Raw genomic sequence first — 15019 nt, 5'->3', positions numbered from 1 at the left:
TTTATCCACTCATCTGTCTCCTCATTCAGGTCTCAGGTCACATGTCATCTCCTGCAGGGGCCATCCTGGCTGCCTCAACAGCCCTTCTATCCTCTCCCAGCTGCAGCTGCTGTGCTGCTTGGATGGATGGACCCTGGTTTGTCTAAACCAGTGTAATTCCATCCCCCTGGCCAGAGGCATTGGCTGAGGCAGAGCCCTAAGATGGTTCACGTTGAGGGAAGCCTAGGACTTTCCTTCCATAGCTGGGTAAGACATTTTTCTCCTTGGGCATGGCCTTGGACACAGGTAGGCCCTACAGCTGGGGCTGCTGTCCTTCGATGGTGAGAGGAGCCCACCTTGATGTTGGAGGAAGGTAACCATGAGGAGGCTGGAGTGGGAAGACGGAAGTTTCGTTGTTGAGGACACTGACAGTGAAGCCATCCTCAAGCCCTGCATGCCTTTGGGCCACATGGACCAAGACATTTCCTCACTGAACCAGTTGGAAGCAGGGCACAGTGAGACTCTGGGTGGTAGAAATCCTGACTGACAGCCCTTAGAGAGGCCCACACTGGCCGGGCCTCACTCTTGGCCAGATCACACTGCTTTATCATGGACACTTACCAACCTCCACCGGGATTATTTTCGTTTTGTTTTGTGAACTGCTCTTGTCCATCCCCCTTGAATAGGGATCTCCTCTGTTTTCACTCAAGTTGCTCCGGCACAGTGTGGCACACAGTTGGTGCTCAATTAATGTTTTTGAATGCCTGATGCGCTGTTCACGAGCTGTTTCTTTTCTCCTTTTTTACTCTCTTTGTTGCTGCTGTCCTCACTTCCTGGAATATCCCCAAATCCTTTCTCTGGCCAACACTTACTCATCCTCTAAACTGTAGGCCATATATCAGATGCTCTGGGATCCCTCTGTGGATCTGCCTCCTTTGAGCCCTAGCTTTCCTTCCCATCTCACCAGACCAATCACTCTCTGCAGTAAATATCAGTTCACATCTCTGGCTCCCTGGGGAGACCATGTGCTTAATCCATTTGACAGTTTTTAACCGAATGCCTACTATGATTCAGGCACTATTCTAGAAGGTGGGAAAACAGCACTGGACAAAACAATATAAATACTGTGTTCATGGATCTTACATTCTCGTGAAGAAAAGATAGTTAACAAGTGAGTAAGAAAAACATGATTCGACAGCTGGTGATCAAGGCTATATAGGACAACAAGCAAAGGAGGAGGGTGATGAGGTGGGTGGGGGATGGCAGGCTTAACTGGGGAGGTAAGAGGTGGCCTCACTGAGAAGGTGACCTTTGAGCAAAGGCTTGCATGAGGTGAGAGACTGAGCCAGGTGGATAAATGGGGAGAAAATGTTGCAGGTAGGAAAGAGCAAAGGACCAGAGAAAGGAACTTCCTGCTATGTCCTGGAAACATGGGGAGGCCATTGTGGCTAGAACATAGTGAGGGAACAGCAGAAGAAGCAGCAGAGTGGTAATGGGAATGGATTTATACAGGGATTTTGAGTTTTACTCTGAGTGACAAACCACTGGTGGATTTTGATCATCAGGGTGACATGGTGTGAATTTTATATATATATATATATTTTAAATTAATTTATTAGAGAGAGAGCGTGTGTGCATGTGCGCAAGTGGGAAGAGAGGCAAAGGGAGAAGCAGATTCCCTGACTAGGGGCTAGATCCCAGGACCCTGAGATCATGACCTGAGTCAGATGCTTAACTGACTGAGCCAGCGAGGCGCCCGGGTGTGAATTAATATTTTTGAATGATCCCTCTTTTTCCTGTGGATGAGGCTATTGCAATAGTTCTGGGAGAAGATGGTGGTAGCATGCATGTGGTAGTGGTGAAGGCAGAGAGAAATGATAGAGCCTAGAGTGTCTGCTGACTGACTGTGAGAGGAAAATCGGATGACTTCAAGGATTTTGGTCTGAGAAACTGGATGGATAAAGCATCACTGACAGAGACAAGAAAGATAGTGGAAGGAGACAGTTGGGAAGGAAGACCAGGAGTTTGGTTTTGGACATGATCTCTAGACAACCAGGTAGAGATGCTGAACGGGCAGTGAGGGCTGAGTTGGGGGGAGAGATCTAAGCTGAAGATATGAATTTGAGAAACCTCAGCACATGAATGGTATTTAAAGCCACAAGCCTGCAGGGGATCTTGAAGGGAGAGTGTGGCAACAGACATGAAATCCAGGGCTGAACCTGGGGCCCGTGAACATTTAGCGGTCATGGACAGGAAGAGGAACCAGCAAAGGAGATAAGGAGCAGCCACGGAAGTTGGATAAGAACCAGGAGGGTCTGGTATCCTGGAAACAAGGACAAGAGTGTTTCAAGGACGGGACAATGACCAACCACGCCAAATGCCACTGCCAAGAGGATTAAGAAGCAGCCATGGGATTAACATGGGTTGCTTGTGACTCTGACAAGGCAGCAGGGACTGAACTAGTGCTAACTGTGATACATAGCAGGCCCTGGATAAACATTTATTGATTTATTGACTGTTATCAGCGAATGGCCAATTTTGACAGTCTTCCAATTTGTCCTGTTCTGGTTTTACCTCCTTCAATCCAAGGACAGTGCCAGCAGGGTGATATTTCCAAAAGGCAGATAAAATCATTACCCCATTTATATCTTCTGCGCAAATCATGCTGGGATGAATATCTAGAAAGTTGTACATATAAAGAAGGATGCTTGCAGCACTGTTTGTAATAGGGGAAAATCGGAAATAACTTGGAATATTCAACAACAGGAAATTGGTAATGGCAGCTAAAATGCATCTAAACAACAAAACACAATGTAGCCATTAAAGTACTGCTACAGAGCATTTAGTGGCAAGTGTTCAATTTATGTTGCTAAGCAAATGAACTGGGAACAGCACAATATACACAATCAAGAACCTACTTTTGAATTGAACAGACAACACAATAGTCTATAAAGCAGAAGCTGGCAAACATTTTCTGTAAGGGGCCAGGCAGTAAATATTTTAGGTTTTGTGGACCATATCCCAGGCACAATTATTCAGTCTTATCTATCTCATAGATAAAACATAAATGAGTATTCGAATCTCCTAATTTTCATGTATCACAAAATATTCTTCTTTTGATGTTTTCCCGCCATTAACAAATATAAAAACCATCCCATTGGCTGTAGGAAAACGAGCAGAGGGTTGGATTTAGCCCATAGGCCAGTTTGCCCACCCCTGTTCTACAAGACAATCAACCAAAATGTTCACCGTAAACATTTTCTTCTGATGATCTGAGATCATACTTTTCTCCCCTTTATCGTGGTCTGTTTTGGGGGGAGAGTTTCCTCCCAGATATCTGCTTGGCTCATTCCTTCACCCCTCTAAAGCTTTGCTCAAATAATAGACTTACAGCCAGGCTTGCCCCGAGTACTCTACTTAAAACTGCAACCTCCTTACCCATCTCCTTTGGCTTGCACTTTTTTGGGGGGGGGTGTTCTCATAATACGTATCACTTTTTTATATACTAAATAATTTAAATTTAAATACACTTGTTATCTATACCTCTCTTTTTCCTCCCAACCCACAAGGCTGTAAGCTCCATGAGGTCAGGCTCCTTTACCATATTCACTAATGTATTACAGGCTCCTAGAATAATGCCTGGCACATGCTAGAGGATCACTAAATGTCTGCTGAATGCATGCATGAATATTATTTTTTGAGAAACCTAATATACAAAACAAGCCGAAGCATCTGCATCCCCATCCCCAAGGAAGGAAGTCCACAAACCCGCCAGGCATAACGACGGTTCGCAGTCCCGCCCACTTCTCCAGCCTCCCAGTCTCCCCCAGTCCCCCCCACCGCGGCCCCGGCGCCAAGCACGCGCAGTTCCTCCTGGCGACGACGCCCGATCCCGGCCGTCCTCCAAGCACAAACCTGGTCCCGCGTGACCCGCGCCGTAGCCACGTGACCGGCGTCGCACCCGGTGGGCGTCACGTGACGGACTCAGCTTTCCTCCAATCATTGCGCGCCTTTCGGGGATTCCGCCCAGGACTCGGACAGAAATTTAAAACACCCCACTCTCCCGCCAGCCAAAAAGCACGGCTGCCTGCTTCCAGCTGGGCAGCGGTGTCTCTCAAAAATCTTCTTCTAGAGCGGCTTCAGGAGACGCGGGCCTACAGCGCGTTCAGTCCCGGAAGTGACGTCTCCCAGAGGGGCCGGAAGTGGCAGTGGAGGGAGGGAAGATGGCGGAGGTGGTGAGTCCGGTGCCCGGGGCGGGGCGGAGGGAGCCAGGGGAGGTGGGTAGAACCCGAGGCCCCCCAGTAGCCGACCCTGGCGCCGCGCTGTCTCCCCAGGGGGAGATAATCGAGGGCTGCCGCCTGCCCGTGCTTCGGCGGAACCAGGACAACGAAGATGAGTGGCGTGAGTGACGTCGGGGGGCGGGGCTAAGGAACCTGAGGGCGAGGGGCGGGAGGGAGCCAACCGAACCCTCGGGAGGGGGTGGGGCCTCTATAATCCTGGGGCGGGCGGGGCGCAGATACCCCCCGAGGGGCATGGCTTTCTGCCGCACCGAAGAACAGGGCGGGGCTTGGAGAGGGGGCGGCACTTGGTGACTACAGGGGGTTTGGGCGAAAGCTTCCAAGTGCTGGGGCTTAGGGATCCGGCCTGGGGGTGGAGATCAGGTCTCAGGAGGGTGGATTCTCATCGCCTGGCTCAACTAAGGCTCCTGCCTGTGTTGTTCCCACAGCCCTGGCCGAGATCCTGAGCGTGAAGGACATCAGTGGTCGCAAGCTTTTCTACGTCCATTACATTGACTGTGAGTCCTGGGCTGGGGTGAGGTAGGGCTGCAGGGTGGGGTTGGGAGACAGCCTCTGGCATTCCTTCCTGAGCCATCCCCACTGCTGCAGTCAACAAACGCCTGGATGAATGGGTGACCCACGAGCGGCTGGACCTAAAGAAGATTCAGTTCCCCAAGAAAGAGGCCAAGACTCCCACCAAGAACGGACTTCCTGGGTCTCGCCCCGGCTCTCCAGAGAGAGAGGTGGTGAGTAGGTCCCCTGCTTCACCTTTTCTCTCCTGCCTCCTACTTTTCTCATCTCTTGGCCTCAGGGGCTTTTGGATGGGTAGAAGGCTGCACCCTTCCACTCTGGCTTCAGCTTGCAAAGGATGGGGGCCAAATTGTAGCTTCCAGAGTCCAGTAGCTATTCCTATGTCCTTGAGAGGGCAGAGGGTGGGGCTTGATTACTCCACGTTGAGGGGCCCCTGCTCCCCTTTCCCATCCCACCACCATCCCCACCCCAGAGGAAGACCCTGGACCTATCTCTACAGCCGGCCTCCGCCCAGGCCAGCGGGAAGACCTTGCCAATCCCGGTCCAGATCACACTCCGCTTCAACCTGCCCAAGGAGCGGGAGGCCATTCCCGGTGGCGAGCCTGACCAGCCGCTCTCCTCCAGCTCCTGCCTGCAGCCCAACCACCGCTCAACGGTACCCTCAGCAATTCCAGGGACCTTGCTTTCCTCTGAGGTCCCACCTTCCCTACCTTCTGACCCACCTTTCTTGGTTTCTCTCTGCAGAAACGGAAGGTGGAGGTGGTTTCACCAGCAACTCCAGTGCCCAGCGAGACAGCCCCAGCCTCAGTTTTTCCCCAGGTGAGTCCCCCAAACCCTTTTCTTCTTCCTGTTGTTTCCCCTCTGGCAGCCGCTTTCAGGCTCCCTTCACCACCCTCCCTTCTGTTCTCACCACTTTACCTGCAGAATGGATCAGCCCGTAGGGCAGTGGCAGCTCAGCCAGGACGGAAGCGAAAATCAAATTGCTTGGGCACTGACGAGGTAGGTCTGGGGAGAAGGGAAGCTGGGTGAAAAGGGGAGGGAACATAGGCAGGATGGAGAGTTCAGTGATTGGTTTAAAAATAAACAAGAAGGGGCACCTGGCTGGCTCAGTCGGAAGAGCGTGCCACTCTCGATCTCGGGGTTGTGAGTTCGAGCCCCACCTTGGGTGTAGAGATTATTAAAAATTAAATAAACTAGGGATGCCTGGGTGGCTCAGTCAGTTAAGCATCTGCCTTCGTCTCAGGGAATGATCCCAGGGTCCTGGGATCAAGTCTTGCGTTGGGCTCCTTGCTCAGTAGGGAGCTTGCTTCTCTCTCTGTCTGCTTTGCTGTCTGATGAATAAGTAAATTAAATCTTTAATAAAAAAAATTTTTTTTTAAATAAACAAGCGGTGGTAGGCAGTGATGGTTGTTGGTAGGATTAGGAACCAGGTAGAGCTGGTTCAGGTCAGTCATTGGGTGATCTTTTTCAAACTGCAATTGAGAACTTTCCTAGTTTCCTTTTCTTTATTTGGAAAGCGGGGGATATAATACAGTACCAGCCCCCCCCCGCCCCACCATAGGGTGGTGGTTAGGCTCAAACAAGAAAAGCTATGGAAGGGTTATGCGAGCTGTCAGGTGTCCTGCTTGAGCTGTCTCCTGTAACCTGGTATTTTCCACTGGCCCTGGACAGGACTCCCAGGACAGCTCAGATGGAATACCGTCAGCGCCACGCATGACTGGCAGCTTGGTGTCTGACCGGAGCCACGACGACATTGTCACCCGGATGAAGAACATTGAGTGCATCGAGCTGGGCCGGCACCGCCTGAAGCCATGGTACTTCTCTCCGTACCCACAGGAGCTCACCACATTGCCCGTCCTCTACCTCTGTGAGTTCTGCCTCAAATACGGCCGGAGCCTCAAGTGTCTGCAGCGTCACTTGGTATGAGGGGCCCCAGGGGGCTGCTTTCCTACCACCCCCCACCCTGCCCTTGCCTCTGATCCTCTTTTCTTCCTCAGACCAAGTGTGACCTGCGACATCCTCCGGGCAATGAGATTTACCGCAAGGGCACCATCTCTTTCTTTGAGATTGACGGCCGTAAGAACAAGGTCTGTGGCTGAGGGGCAGTGGGGAGTCATCGGCACTGGTGGTCTGGGGGAAATGAAATGAACAGCTCTTCCCTGTTCAGGAAAACACTGAGCAGTCTGGCCCGCAGATTAGTTCATCCCATTTTTGTTGAGTTCCTGCCGTAAGGCAGGTAATGGGAGGTATAAAGATGATCAGTAATTAGACAAAATCTCTGAGTTCACAGTCCACAGAAAAAACAGATTTGCCAACATCCACTCAGATCCCAGGGTTAAGTGTCATGAAACAAAGGGTGGGTTATGAGGACCTGGAGATGGCCCACAAAGCTTCCCAGAGGAGGTGATCTTTGATCCTTGACATGAAGGATAAGGTGGATAAGGGGATCCCACGCAGTGGGGTTCTGAAGGGCAGGCATGGATGTACAGATGGTGTGAAAGGTAAAGATCATTCTGGCTTAAAGGCAGAGAGGGGGAGGTGAGGCGGTTCCAAGAGACAAGAGCTCAGCTGGTGAGAAGAAGATCAGTTGGGGGAAGAGCAGGGGTCACTGCAGGTTTTGGGCTTCAAAGCTGCCTTAGTCTGTGGCTGCAGGGAGGAAGAAGGGAATAATGTAGATGCATTCAGCTAAGACTGTGAGACCGCCCCTGGGGCATGGAGGGCAGTGAGGGAGAGGGAGGCATCCTGAACCGAGGGGAGCGCTCTGGCCTGGGTGCTGAGGAAGCTTGAGGGAGATACTGCTGCTTTCACCACTGCCCTGTTATTAAGTGTGGACTTAGGCATCCAGATGGCAGGGCCTAGCAGGCTGGTTAAAAAGCCATGTCTGATGTGTAGGAGAACATATGTATAGAGGTAAAGCAAAGCGGCAAGATTAATCATTTTGCTGGGGTGACCCCTATGGCTGTTACTTTCTCTTTTTTCTTTCATTTTTTTTTTTTTTAAGATTTTATTTATTTGACAGAGCGCATGCACAAACGGGGAGCAGCACGCAGAGGGAGAGGGAGAAGCAGGCCCCTTGCTGAGCCAGGAGCCTGACGCTGGGCCCAATCCCAGGACCCCAGGATCATGACTTGAGCCAAAGGCAGATGCTTAACCAACTGAGCCACCCAGGCGCCCCTAAGGCTGTTACTTTCAATTTCAGAATACCTTTTCTCCGTTGTAGGACAGGAAATCAGTCTCCAGTAGGTGTGACTGTAGGCGGGAGACTGTTGTGGTTTTTGACATGCTGATCCTTAGACTGTCACCAGGGTAGAGCTGCTCTCCTAAATCTTGGCAGAGTCTGTCTTCCTGGAGACATGCCACAATGTGTTGACGGTTGTTGCTACAGCAGAGGGCAGTGGAAGCCCCCCCCCCAACCCCCCGGCAGGAGTTAGGTGGAGGTGCGGGGAACGGGTGAAGCTGCCCCAGCTCCCCAGCAAGGCTGCTGGTCAGACGCTATCCTGGAGCTGGTACACCAGCTCCTTAACACCGAGAAGTAGCTCTGCCTGTGTGGCAGGGACAGCCTGACTGAGAGAATGGGTCAGGCCCCAGGGAGGAAGGCTCGTCTCGTATCAGCCTCCGGTAAAGAAACCACAATAACGGCCACATTTAAGACAGGGTACCCAGAGTGGTGACAGGCCTTTTCCTTTGCAGAGTTACTCCCAGAACCTGTGTCTCTTGGCCAAGTGTTTCCTCGACCACAAGACATTGTACTATGACACAGACCCCTTCCTCTTCTATGTCATGACAGAGTATGACTGCAAGGGCTTCCACATCGTGGGCTACTTCTCCAAGGTGAGCACTCACCTGGACCCTCTCTCAGCCCTGCCCCGAGCCGTGTCCCCTCCTCACTCACCCACCACTCCCGTCTTCCAGGAAAAGGAATCCACAGAAGACTACAATGTGGCATGCATCCTGACCCTGCCTCCCTACCAGCGCCGGGGCTATGGCAAGCTGCTGATCGAGTTCAGTGAGTACCTGCGCGCTGGGCCGGGGGCCGGCACCTGCAGGCCCAGGCCCGGGGCCGGTGCTGCCATCGCACCTCCCCCATAATAGCATGCTGGGTTGCTGTGATTGTCAGCCCTACCACCACGTGAGCTGGCCAGAAAGCTGGGACTCTCCCAAGGTTTTCTCCCTGCTCAGGGTGACCACCCTGCTCGTGTGGGCTAGGTTTTCAGCCCCTCATTCTTCCTTGGCTAAGGTTCTAAGCACCACCCAACTTTTCCCAGTCTGACTCCTATGCTCCCACCGAGGGCCCTGGGCAGAAGCCAGGTGAGCCCCTGTTGCTCATCTGTCTGGTTCTGGGCCATCATACAAATTCCTGAGTGAGGACCAGTGCTTCGTTTCCCTAGTTGTGGCCTGAGCCTTGCACACAGTGGATGTTTAAAATGCTGTTAATTCAGCAAAAGCAAGAAGCACTGACTCATATGATTTTAGCCTCTGCTCCTTGGATTCGGGCAGGTCCGTCTCATGAAGCCCACGAGCGACTCTGCCCCTTCGTACATGAACTCTTCTGTGTCCTCCAACTGCAAGGCCCCCTTCTGCTTCCCAGCAGCTTACCCCACTCCATTCAACTCACCACTTAACGGAACCCTTGGGATAATCAAGTTCTGACCTGAGAGACAGGAGTGAGCCTGAACTCTTGGGTGAAGACATAGAGGCTTGATTTGATCCAGGTCATGGTCCATTTGAGGAATTTTATTAATAGAATGAGGCCGAGGTGGAGTCCCATCCTCAGGAAGCCCCCAGCTTGGTAGAATGGGCAGATACTTAAAATGAATCTAAGTTTGGAAGCTCAGACCTCAGTGGAGACAGGATATGGGCAAGGTCACCAGTGTGATATGCTCAGTCCTGCCCCGCAGGAGCGTACAGGTATACCAGAAGAAGTGCCCATTGCAGGCAGTCCTTGAGGGCAGGTAGATATTTGCCCGGGAGGGGCCGGGAGCTCCCTGCTGAGGCGAGTGTGTGGCCTCCAGCTGATCTGTCAGGACTCCCACACGCACTGGTGGGCCCAGCAAAGCTGAGTGGGAACCCAGCCGTGCCCCCTTCCCCTTCCGTGCTGCCTTTCTCTAAAGCAGCAGCTTCTCTGTCCTGCTCCCAGCCAGGCTGCTTGGTGGAAGTCGCAGGAGACTGGGCCAGGTTGGCTGGTAAAGATTGGGAGGGGTGGGCAGAAAGGTCCGTGACCCAACATAGTTATGACTGAGGGAGAAGAAGGGCTTCTAGAGGTAATGGGAGACACCCCAGGACCCTGAGGGAGAGAATGAAGACTCTACCAAAAGACACAAAGCTATATAAGGTTTCGCAGGGCCTGAGGGGCTCACTGGGAACTGTCTGCCAGCGGCCAGAAGTCAGGGTAGAGGAGAGCGGAGCAGAGAGAGAGAACCCCTGGAGAGGTCAGTTATCTGTGAGGAATGGCCGCCTTCTGACCTGGGAAGTGCATTGGTGCCTCTCTCTTTGGTTCCTGTCAACACCTAGTTGGGGCAGCCTGGTCCTGGAGCAGCTGATGCTCCTTGGGTCACAGCTAGGGGGACTGATTTGACTGCAAATCCAAACATTCTCAGGCCTAGACCGCACGTGGGGGTCTGCCTGCCTTCTCACAGACCCAGGCAGAGTCTGGAATGATGAAAATCAGAGGCACTTGCCTTTCGTGTCATTTTCTCTGCACTCCCCTGGCGCCTGAGTACTCCTCCAGGTGGATTATAGCTGCTCTCAGAACCCTCCACAGCACAGAGATGAAGAATGAATGCTCCATAGTTCTTTTTGAGGAAACACACGCAGCAGACAAGCCCCATGTGCCAGGGCACAGACTCCCACACGGTGGGGCCGAAATGAAAACCAGGCAGTTTACTTCTCTAACTCATATTCTGAAACGTTGGTTGCACAGAGGTGTGATCGCTTACCCACCCCTTCCTGCTCCCTTGCTGTAGGCTATGAACTCTCCAAAGTGGAAGGGAAAACGGGAACCCCTGAGAAGCCCCTCTCAGACCTTGGCCTCCTGTCCTACCGGAGCTACTGGTCCCAGACCATCCTGGAAATCCTGATGGGGCTGAAGTCAGAGAGCGGGGAGAGGCCACAGATCACCATCAAGTGAGCCTGGCCCTACCTCCTACCCTGGGGGTGCATGGCATGGTCCATCCTCACTCCTGGGGTTCCTGGGGGCTTGGGGCGGAGATGAAGGCTTCCAGAGGACCTGATCTTTGCCCTCCCACAGCGAGATCAGTGAAATCACCAGCATCAAGAAGGAGGATGTCATTTCCACTCTACAGTACCTCAACCTCATCAACTACTACAAGGTAGGGAGGCAGGCAGGGGGAGACAGGTGTGTGTAGGGCTGCAGAGTGCGGGCCCTGCGTGGGCTGACTCGCCCTGGCCCCATCTCCCATCCAGGGCCAGTATATCCTCACACTGTCGGAGGACATCGTGGATGGACATGAAAGAGCTATGCTCAAGCGGCTCCTTCGAATCGACTCCAAGTGTCTGCACTTCACTCCCAAGGACTGGAGCAAGAGGGGAAAGTGGTGACCAGACACTGTCCGTAGCAGTGGCAACAAAGCAGAACTGGGGCTGACAGCACATCCCACCCCTATCGGGGCCCCCAAGAGGCACACCAAGGGAGGTGGGGCTGAGGACAGCTCCATAAGGAGAGGACAGGCCTGGTAGGGCCTGGCTGGTGCCTAGCACCGAGGTGAGCTCAGGGCTCAGGTCAGCTCCAAGGTCAGCTGGCTGCAGGTCTGGGCCTGCTATGAACCAGGGACTCTACGGAGCCAGGCAGCTGTGTATAGTGCGATGGGGGGGACCAGGGGGTGGGGGGTGGGCGGGGGGCGCACGCTGGACAGAGGGCCAGTGGCTGTAAAAATTTCTTTTGTAAAATAGGAGTTGGGGGGGTGGGTACTGGCTGCAAAGTTCTGGCCTCTCTTGCCCTCACTGCCCCTTGGCAATAAATTGTTTCTATAGGCCAGAGCCATGGAAGTTTCTTGTGGGAGAAGGGGCAGTGCCAACTTTGGGACTCCCAAGGTGCCCACAGACTCACAGGTGCTGTGAAGAGCGTGTTTATTCGGGGGTGATGGAATCAGTCAGTGGTTCCAGAACGAAGAGCTGGTTTATTGGGGTGGAGGGACCGGTGGCTTTCAATGTCAAGTTCCAGTTCTCAGTCCTCAGGCACCTGTGCGTGAATCTGCAACAGGAGTCACTACTGGATTTTTGACACACAGTGACTGGGTAGCCCACACACTCTCGGAGGGACCAAGCTACTCAGAGTGAGCCCCTCCCAGACAGGTCTGAGGTGGGGAAGCCACATGCTCCTGACCAGTCTAATCCTCCATTCAGACCCAAGCTCCATCTGCCCTATTGTACACCCCAGCCCCGAAGCCCCAAATCCACTCGGGCAAGATTCTGGGTAACCCAGGGAATAACCGTGAAATCACAGGGTAACTAATGGATGGGGCCTGGAAGAGTGAAGGCCCACCACCTACTCACCGCTGCAGCCAGACCGGGCCAGGTGAGGGCCCCGCGCACTTTGGCATCCGGACCGGGGATGGTCTCCAGGCCCCACAGCGTGAAGCGGCTGAAACTGGCGGTGGCTCCGATAAATCGGTCCTGAGGAAGGGGCCCGGCTCAACATCGGGGCCGCCGCTGCCGCCCGCACCCCCCTCCAGCCCTTACCCCCCCCCCGTGCTCACAAAGTCCCGCTCCAGCGCCTCTGGGGGTGCCGCCGGCTCCTGCTCCTCTCGCAGGTTCGACGAACCCTCCGAGAAGTCCTTCCCCACCACCTCTCCCTTCTCTTCCATCACCATCACGTATCCCTCGAGGCCGGGCGGCACCACCACCTCCTCGCCCCGTAGTCTGCGGCCCCGAAACGACACTTCGAGTCCTGGAGGAGGTAGGCGCAGGGTCTCGGCGAGGGCCCGATTCCGGCCTTGCGGGGCAAGACCTTGGGGCCCTCCCCACACCTCCGCTGGACCACCATCCCCAGGAGCCCTCGCGCCGCTCCTCGCCGAGGAGAGCGCGGCGTGGGCGCGGGGGCTGCCGGGAGCCGTAGTCCGGAGCTGAGCACTCACCATCGGTACCCTGCCGGATGGCTGGGGTGAAGAAGCGCTCCACCGGGGCGGGCCCGTTAACCAGAACCTCGCAGGGCAGAAGGTGCAGCGTGGCGCGGGCGGCGTCGCGCAGCGTGCCGGGGCGCAAGTGGACGCGGCACTTCTCGACCGCCGCCTCGTCGCTGCTTTCCATCCTCCGCCGCTCGCTGGCTAAGGCCAAAGCTGGCGCGGAAAGTGCGCGGAGCCTGTCGGGAGGCCGGGGACGATCAGCGCAGAGGCCCCTGGGAGGCGTAGTCCTTCCCTGAGGCTCCTCGGAGCCTCTGTGAGCCCCGTCTCTCTGTGTTCAAGTCCCAGTCTTTTTTTCTTGAAAATGTTTTTCGGTGGTACGTTCTTATTGTAAAAAATTAAAACTATTCCGAAAAGAACTCTTTTTATATTATTCGTAGGGAGAGTTGCTTGTTTGTTTTACGGGAACATCAACCCTTCCTCAAATGAGTTGAAGATATTTTATCTGAGTTTGCGTCTTGTTTTCCAAACCGTGACTTTTATTTTTTTGTAGCAGATTTATCAATCTTTTCTTCTTATGTCTTTTTTGCTTTCGCAGTACTTTTCTTTTTTGGTTTCTTAAGTCCTCTCTAATGTTTATTTGTTCAGATACCCAAGTTAGATATGTTTTGTCAAGTTCTTTCATAAAACAAACACATGCAAAACTGGCGATTAAGATTACAATTGCATTTAATTTATAGATTTGAGAAAGTGAAACACACCTCTAGACCTCCAGGTGCTGTGCGTGGTGTTCTGTTAAAAATGAACAATTTCAGGGCGCCTGGGTGGCTCAGTCGGTTAAGCGGCTGCCTTCGGCTCAGGTCATGTTCCCAGGGTCCTGGGATCGAGCCCCGCATCGGGCTCCCTGCTCTGCAGGAGCCTGCTTCTCCCCCTCCCACACCTCCTGCTTGTGTTCCCTCTCTCGCTGTGTCTCTCTCTGTCAAATAAATAAATAAAATCTTAAAAAAAAATGAACAATTTCACAGAACATCAACATCAGACAAGTCACTATGTGACGTGCAGGATCAAGACAAAAACAAGATCATTCTATAATCATGTGAACACCAACAAAGACAGGAACATTGTCCAAACCACAAAAATGATGAAACATCCCTCCATCTTGGGTAATATAAGTGAACTTTACCAATTACAGCTTTAGCTTTTGTCTAGGTAAGATTTGTTAACATATCCCATCCTAGAAATACTCTCACTTCCTGACAGTATCCAATCCAGAGAAAAACTATGGCTTTCTTTTTTTTTTTTTTTTTTTTTATTTGGCGGAGAGAGACACAGTGAGAGAGGGAACATAAGCAGGGGCAATGGGAGAGGGAGAGGCAGGCTTCCCACCAAGCAGGAGCCCGATCAGGGGCTCGATTCCAGGACCCTGGGATCATGACCTGAGCGGAAGGCAGACGCTTAACAACTGAGCCACCCACGTGCCCCAAAACTATGGCTTTCTTAAACCCTCCCCAAATCACCTAGCACAAGCCCAAATCCTATAAACCCTTCTTAAATACCGTTACTGAGATGCCCAACAGTGTAAGAGTAATAAACCCATTTATTCAACTATAGATGTATTCCTGGCAGTCTTTGGCTGGAGGGTATTAACATCAAAGAGTCTTGCTTTATTTAGTTTCTATCAAGAAAAAGATACATAATACCATTTATTCACATCTTCTTTCATGTCTGTGCAATTGTGAAGTTTTCTTTGTATATAATAGTTGTTACATATTTTAAGTGTATTCCTAGATAGCTTTTATTTGTTTCTGTTATAAATTAGATTTTTTCCATTTTATATTATTACAGTTTTTTTAGAGATGGAGGAGTGGGGAGGGGCAGAGGGAGAGGGAGAGAGAGATTTTTTAAAAAAGATTTTATTTATGAGAGAGAGAGCAACAGGAGGAGCAGAGGGAGAGGGACAAGCAGACCCCGAGCTGAGCACAGAAACTGATGCCTGGCTTGATCTCATAACCCTTAGATCATGACCTGAGCCAACATCAAGAGTCGGTGGCTTAATCAACGGGGCCACCCAGGTGCCCCATTTTCCATTTTATTTTTAACTCTTTTTTTATTAAAGCAGAGGTTGGCAAATCTCACATATGATCTCTGTCACAA

At 52.3% G+C, this 15019-nt stretch overlaps 2 protein-coding genes across 6 annotated transcripts; one reads left to right on the top strand and one right to left on the bottom strand.

Annotated features, from left to right (window-relative positions):
* Nucleotides 1-4049: 4049 nt before the first annotated feature.
* On the top strand, nt 4050-11553 carry KAT5 (lysine acetyltransferase 5). Of its 4 annotated transcripts, XM_028118220.2 has the most exons (14): nt 4050-4214; nt 4314-4380; nt 4706-4774; nt 4866-5002; nt 5287-5442; nt 5532-5606; nt 5712-5786; nt 6459-6707; nt 6785-6874; nt 8478-8618; nt 8700-8793; nt 10751-10910; nt 11035-11116; nt 11211-11553. In XM_028118220.2, exons 1-14 carry the CDS (start codon nt 4203-4205, stop codon nt 11343-11345), a joined length of 1542 nt encoding a protein of 513 aa, XP_027974021.1. In that variant the 5' UTR covers nt 4050-4202; the 3' UTR covers nt 11346-11553. The 4 variants fall into 4 exon arrangements, with proteins under 4 accessions (XP_027974021.1, XP_027974023.1, XP_027974020.1 ...); XM_028118222.2 differs by lacking the exon at nt 5287-5442 and having other exon boundaries at nt 4053-4214; XM_028118219.2 differs by having other exon boundaries at nt 4203-4380.
* Nucleotides 10446-13117, bottom strand: RNASEH2C (ribonuclease H2 subunit C). Of its 2 annotated transcripts, none has more exons than XM_088017403.1 (4): nt 12881-13117; nt 12503-12693; nt 12292-12419; nt 10446-10579 (listed from the first exon to the last, which is right to left on the bottom strand). In XM_088017403.1, the coding sequence occupies exons 1-4, from the start codon at nt 13050-13052 to the stop codon at nt 10474-10476; spliced, it is 597 nt and encodes a 198-aa protein (XP_087873529.1). In that variant the 5' UTR covers nt 13053-13117; the 3' UTR covers nt 10446-10473. The 2 variants fall into 2 exon arrangements, with proteins under 2 accessions (XP_087873529.1, XP_027974024.1); XM_028118223.1 differs by lacking the exon at nt 10446-10579 and adding an exon at nt 11857-11997 and having other exon boundaries at nt 12300-12419; nt 12881-13115.
* Nucleotides 13118-15019: the final 1902 nt, after the last annotated feature.

This window comes from Eumetopias jubatus, unplaced genomic scaffold (genome assembly GCF_037043125.1).
Source record: "Eumetopias jubatus isolate StellerSeaLion01/CBP00866 unplaced genomic scaffold, mEumJub1_p1.0 scaffold_13, whole genome shotgun sequence".
NCBI classification, from domain to species: Eukaryota; Metazoa; Chordata; class Mammalia; order Carnivora; family Otariidae; genus Eumetopias; species Eumetopias jubatus.
The sequence above is the reverse complement of the archived record's forward strand: the minus strand, read 5'-3'. Positions and strand labels throughout refer to the sequence as shown.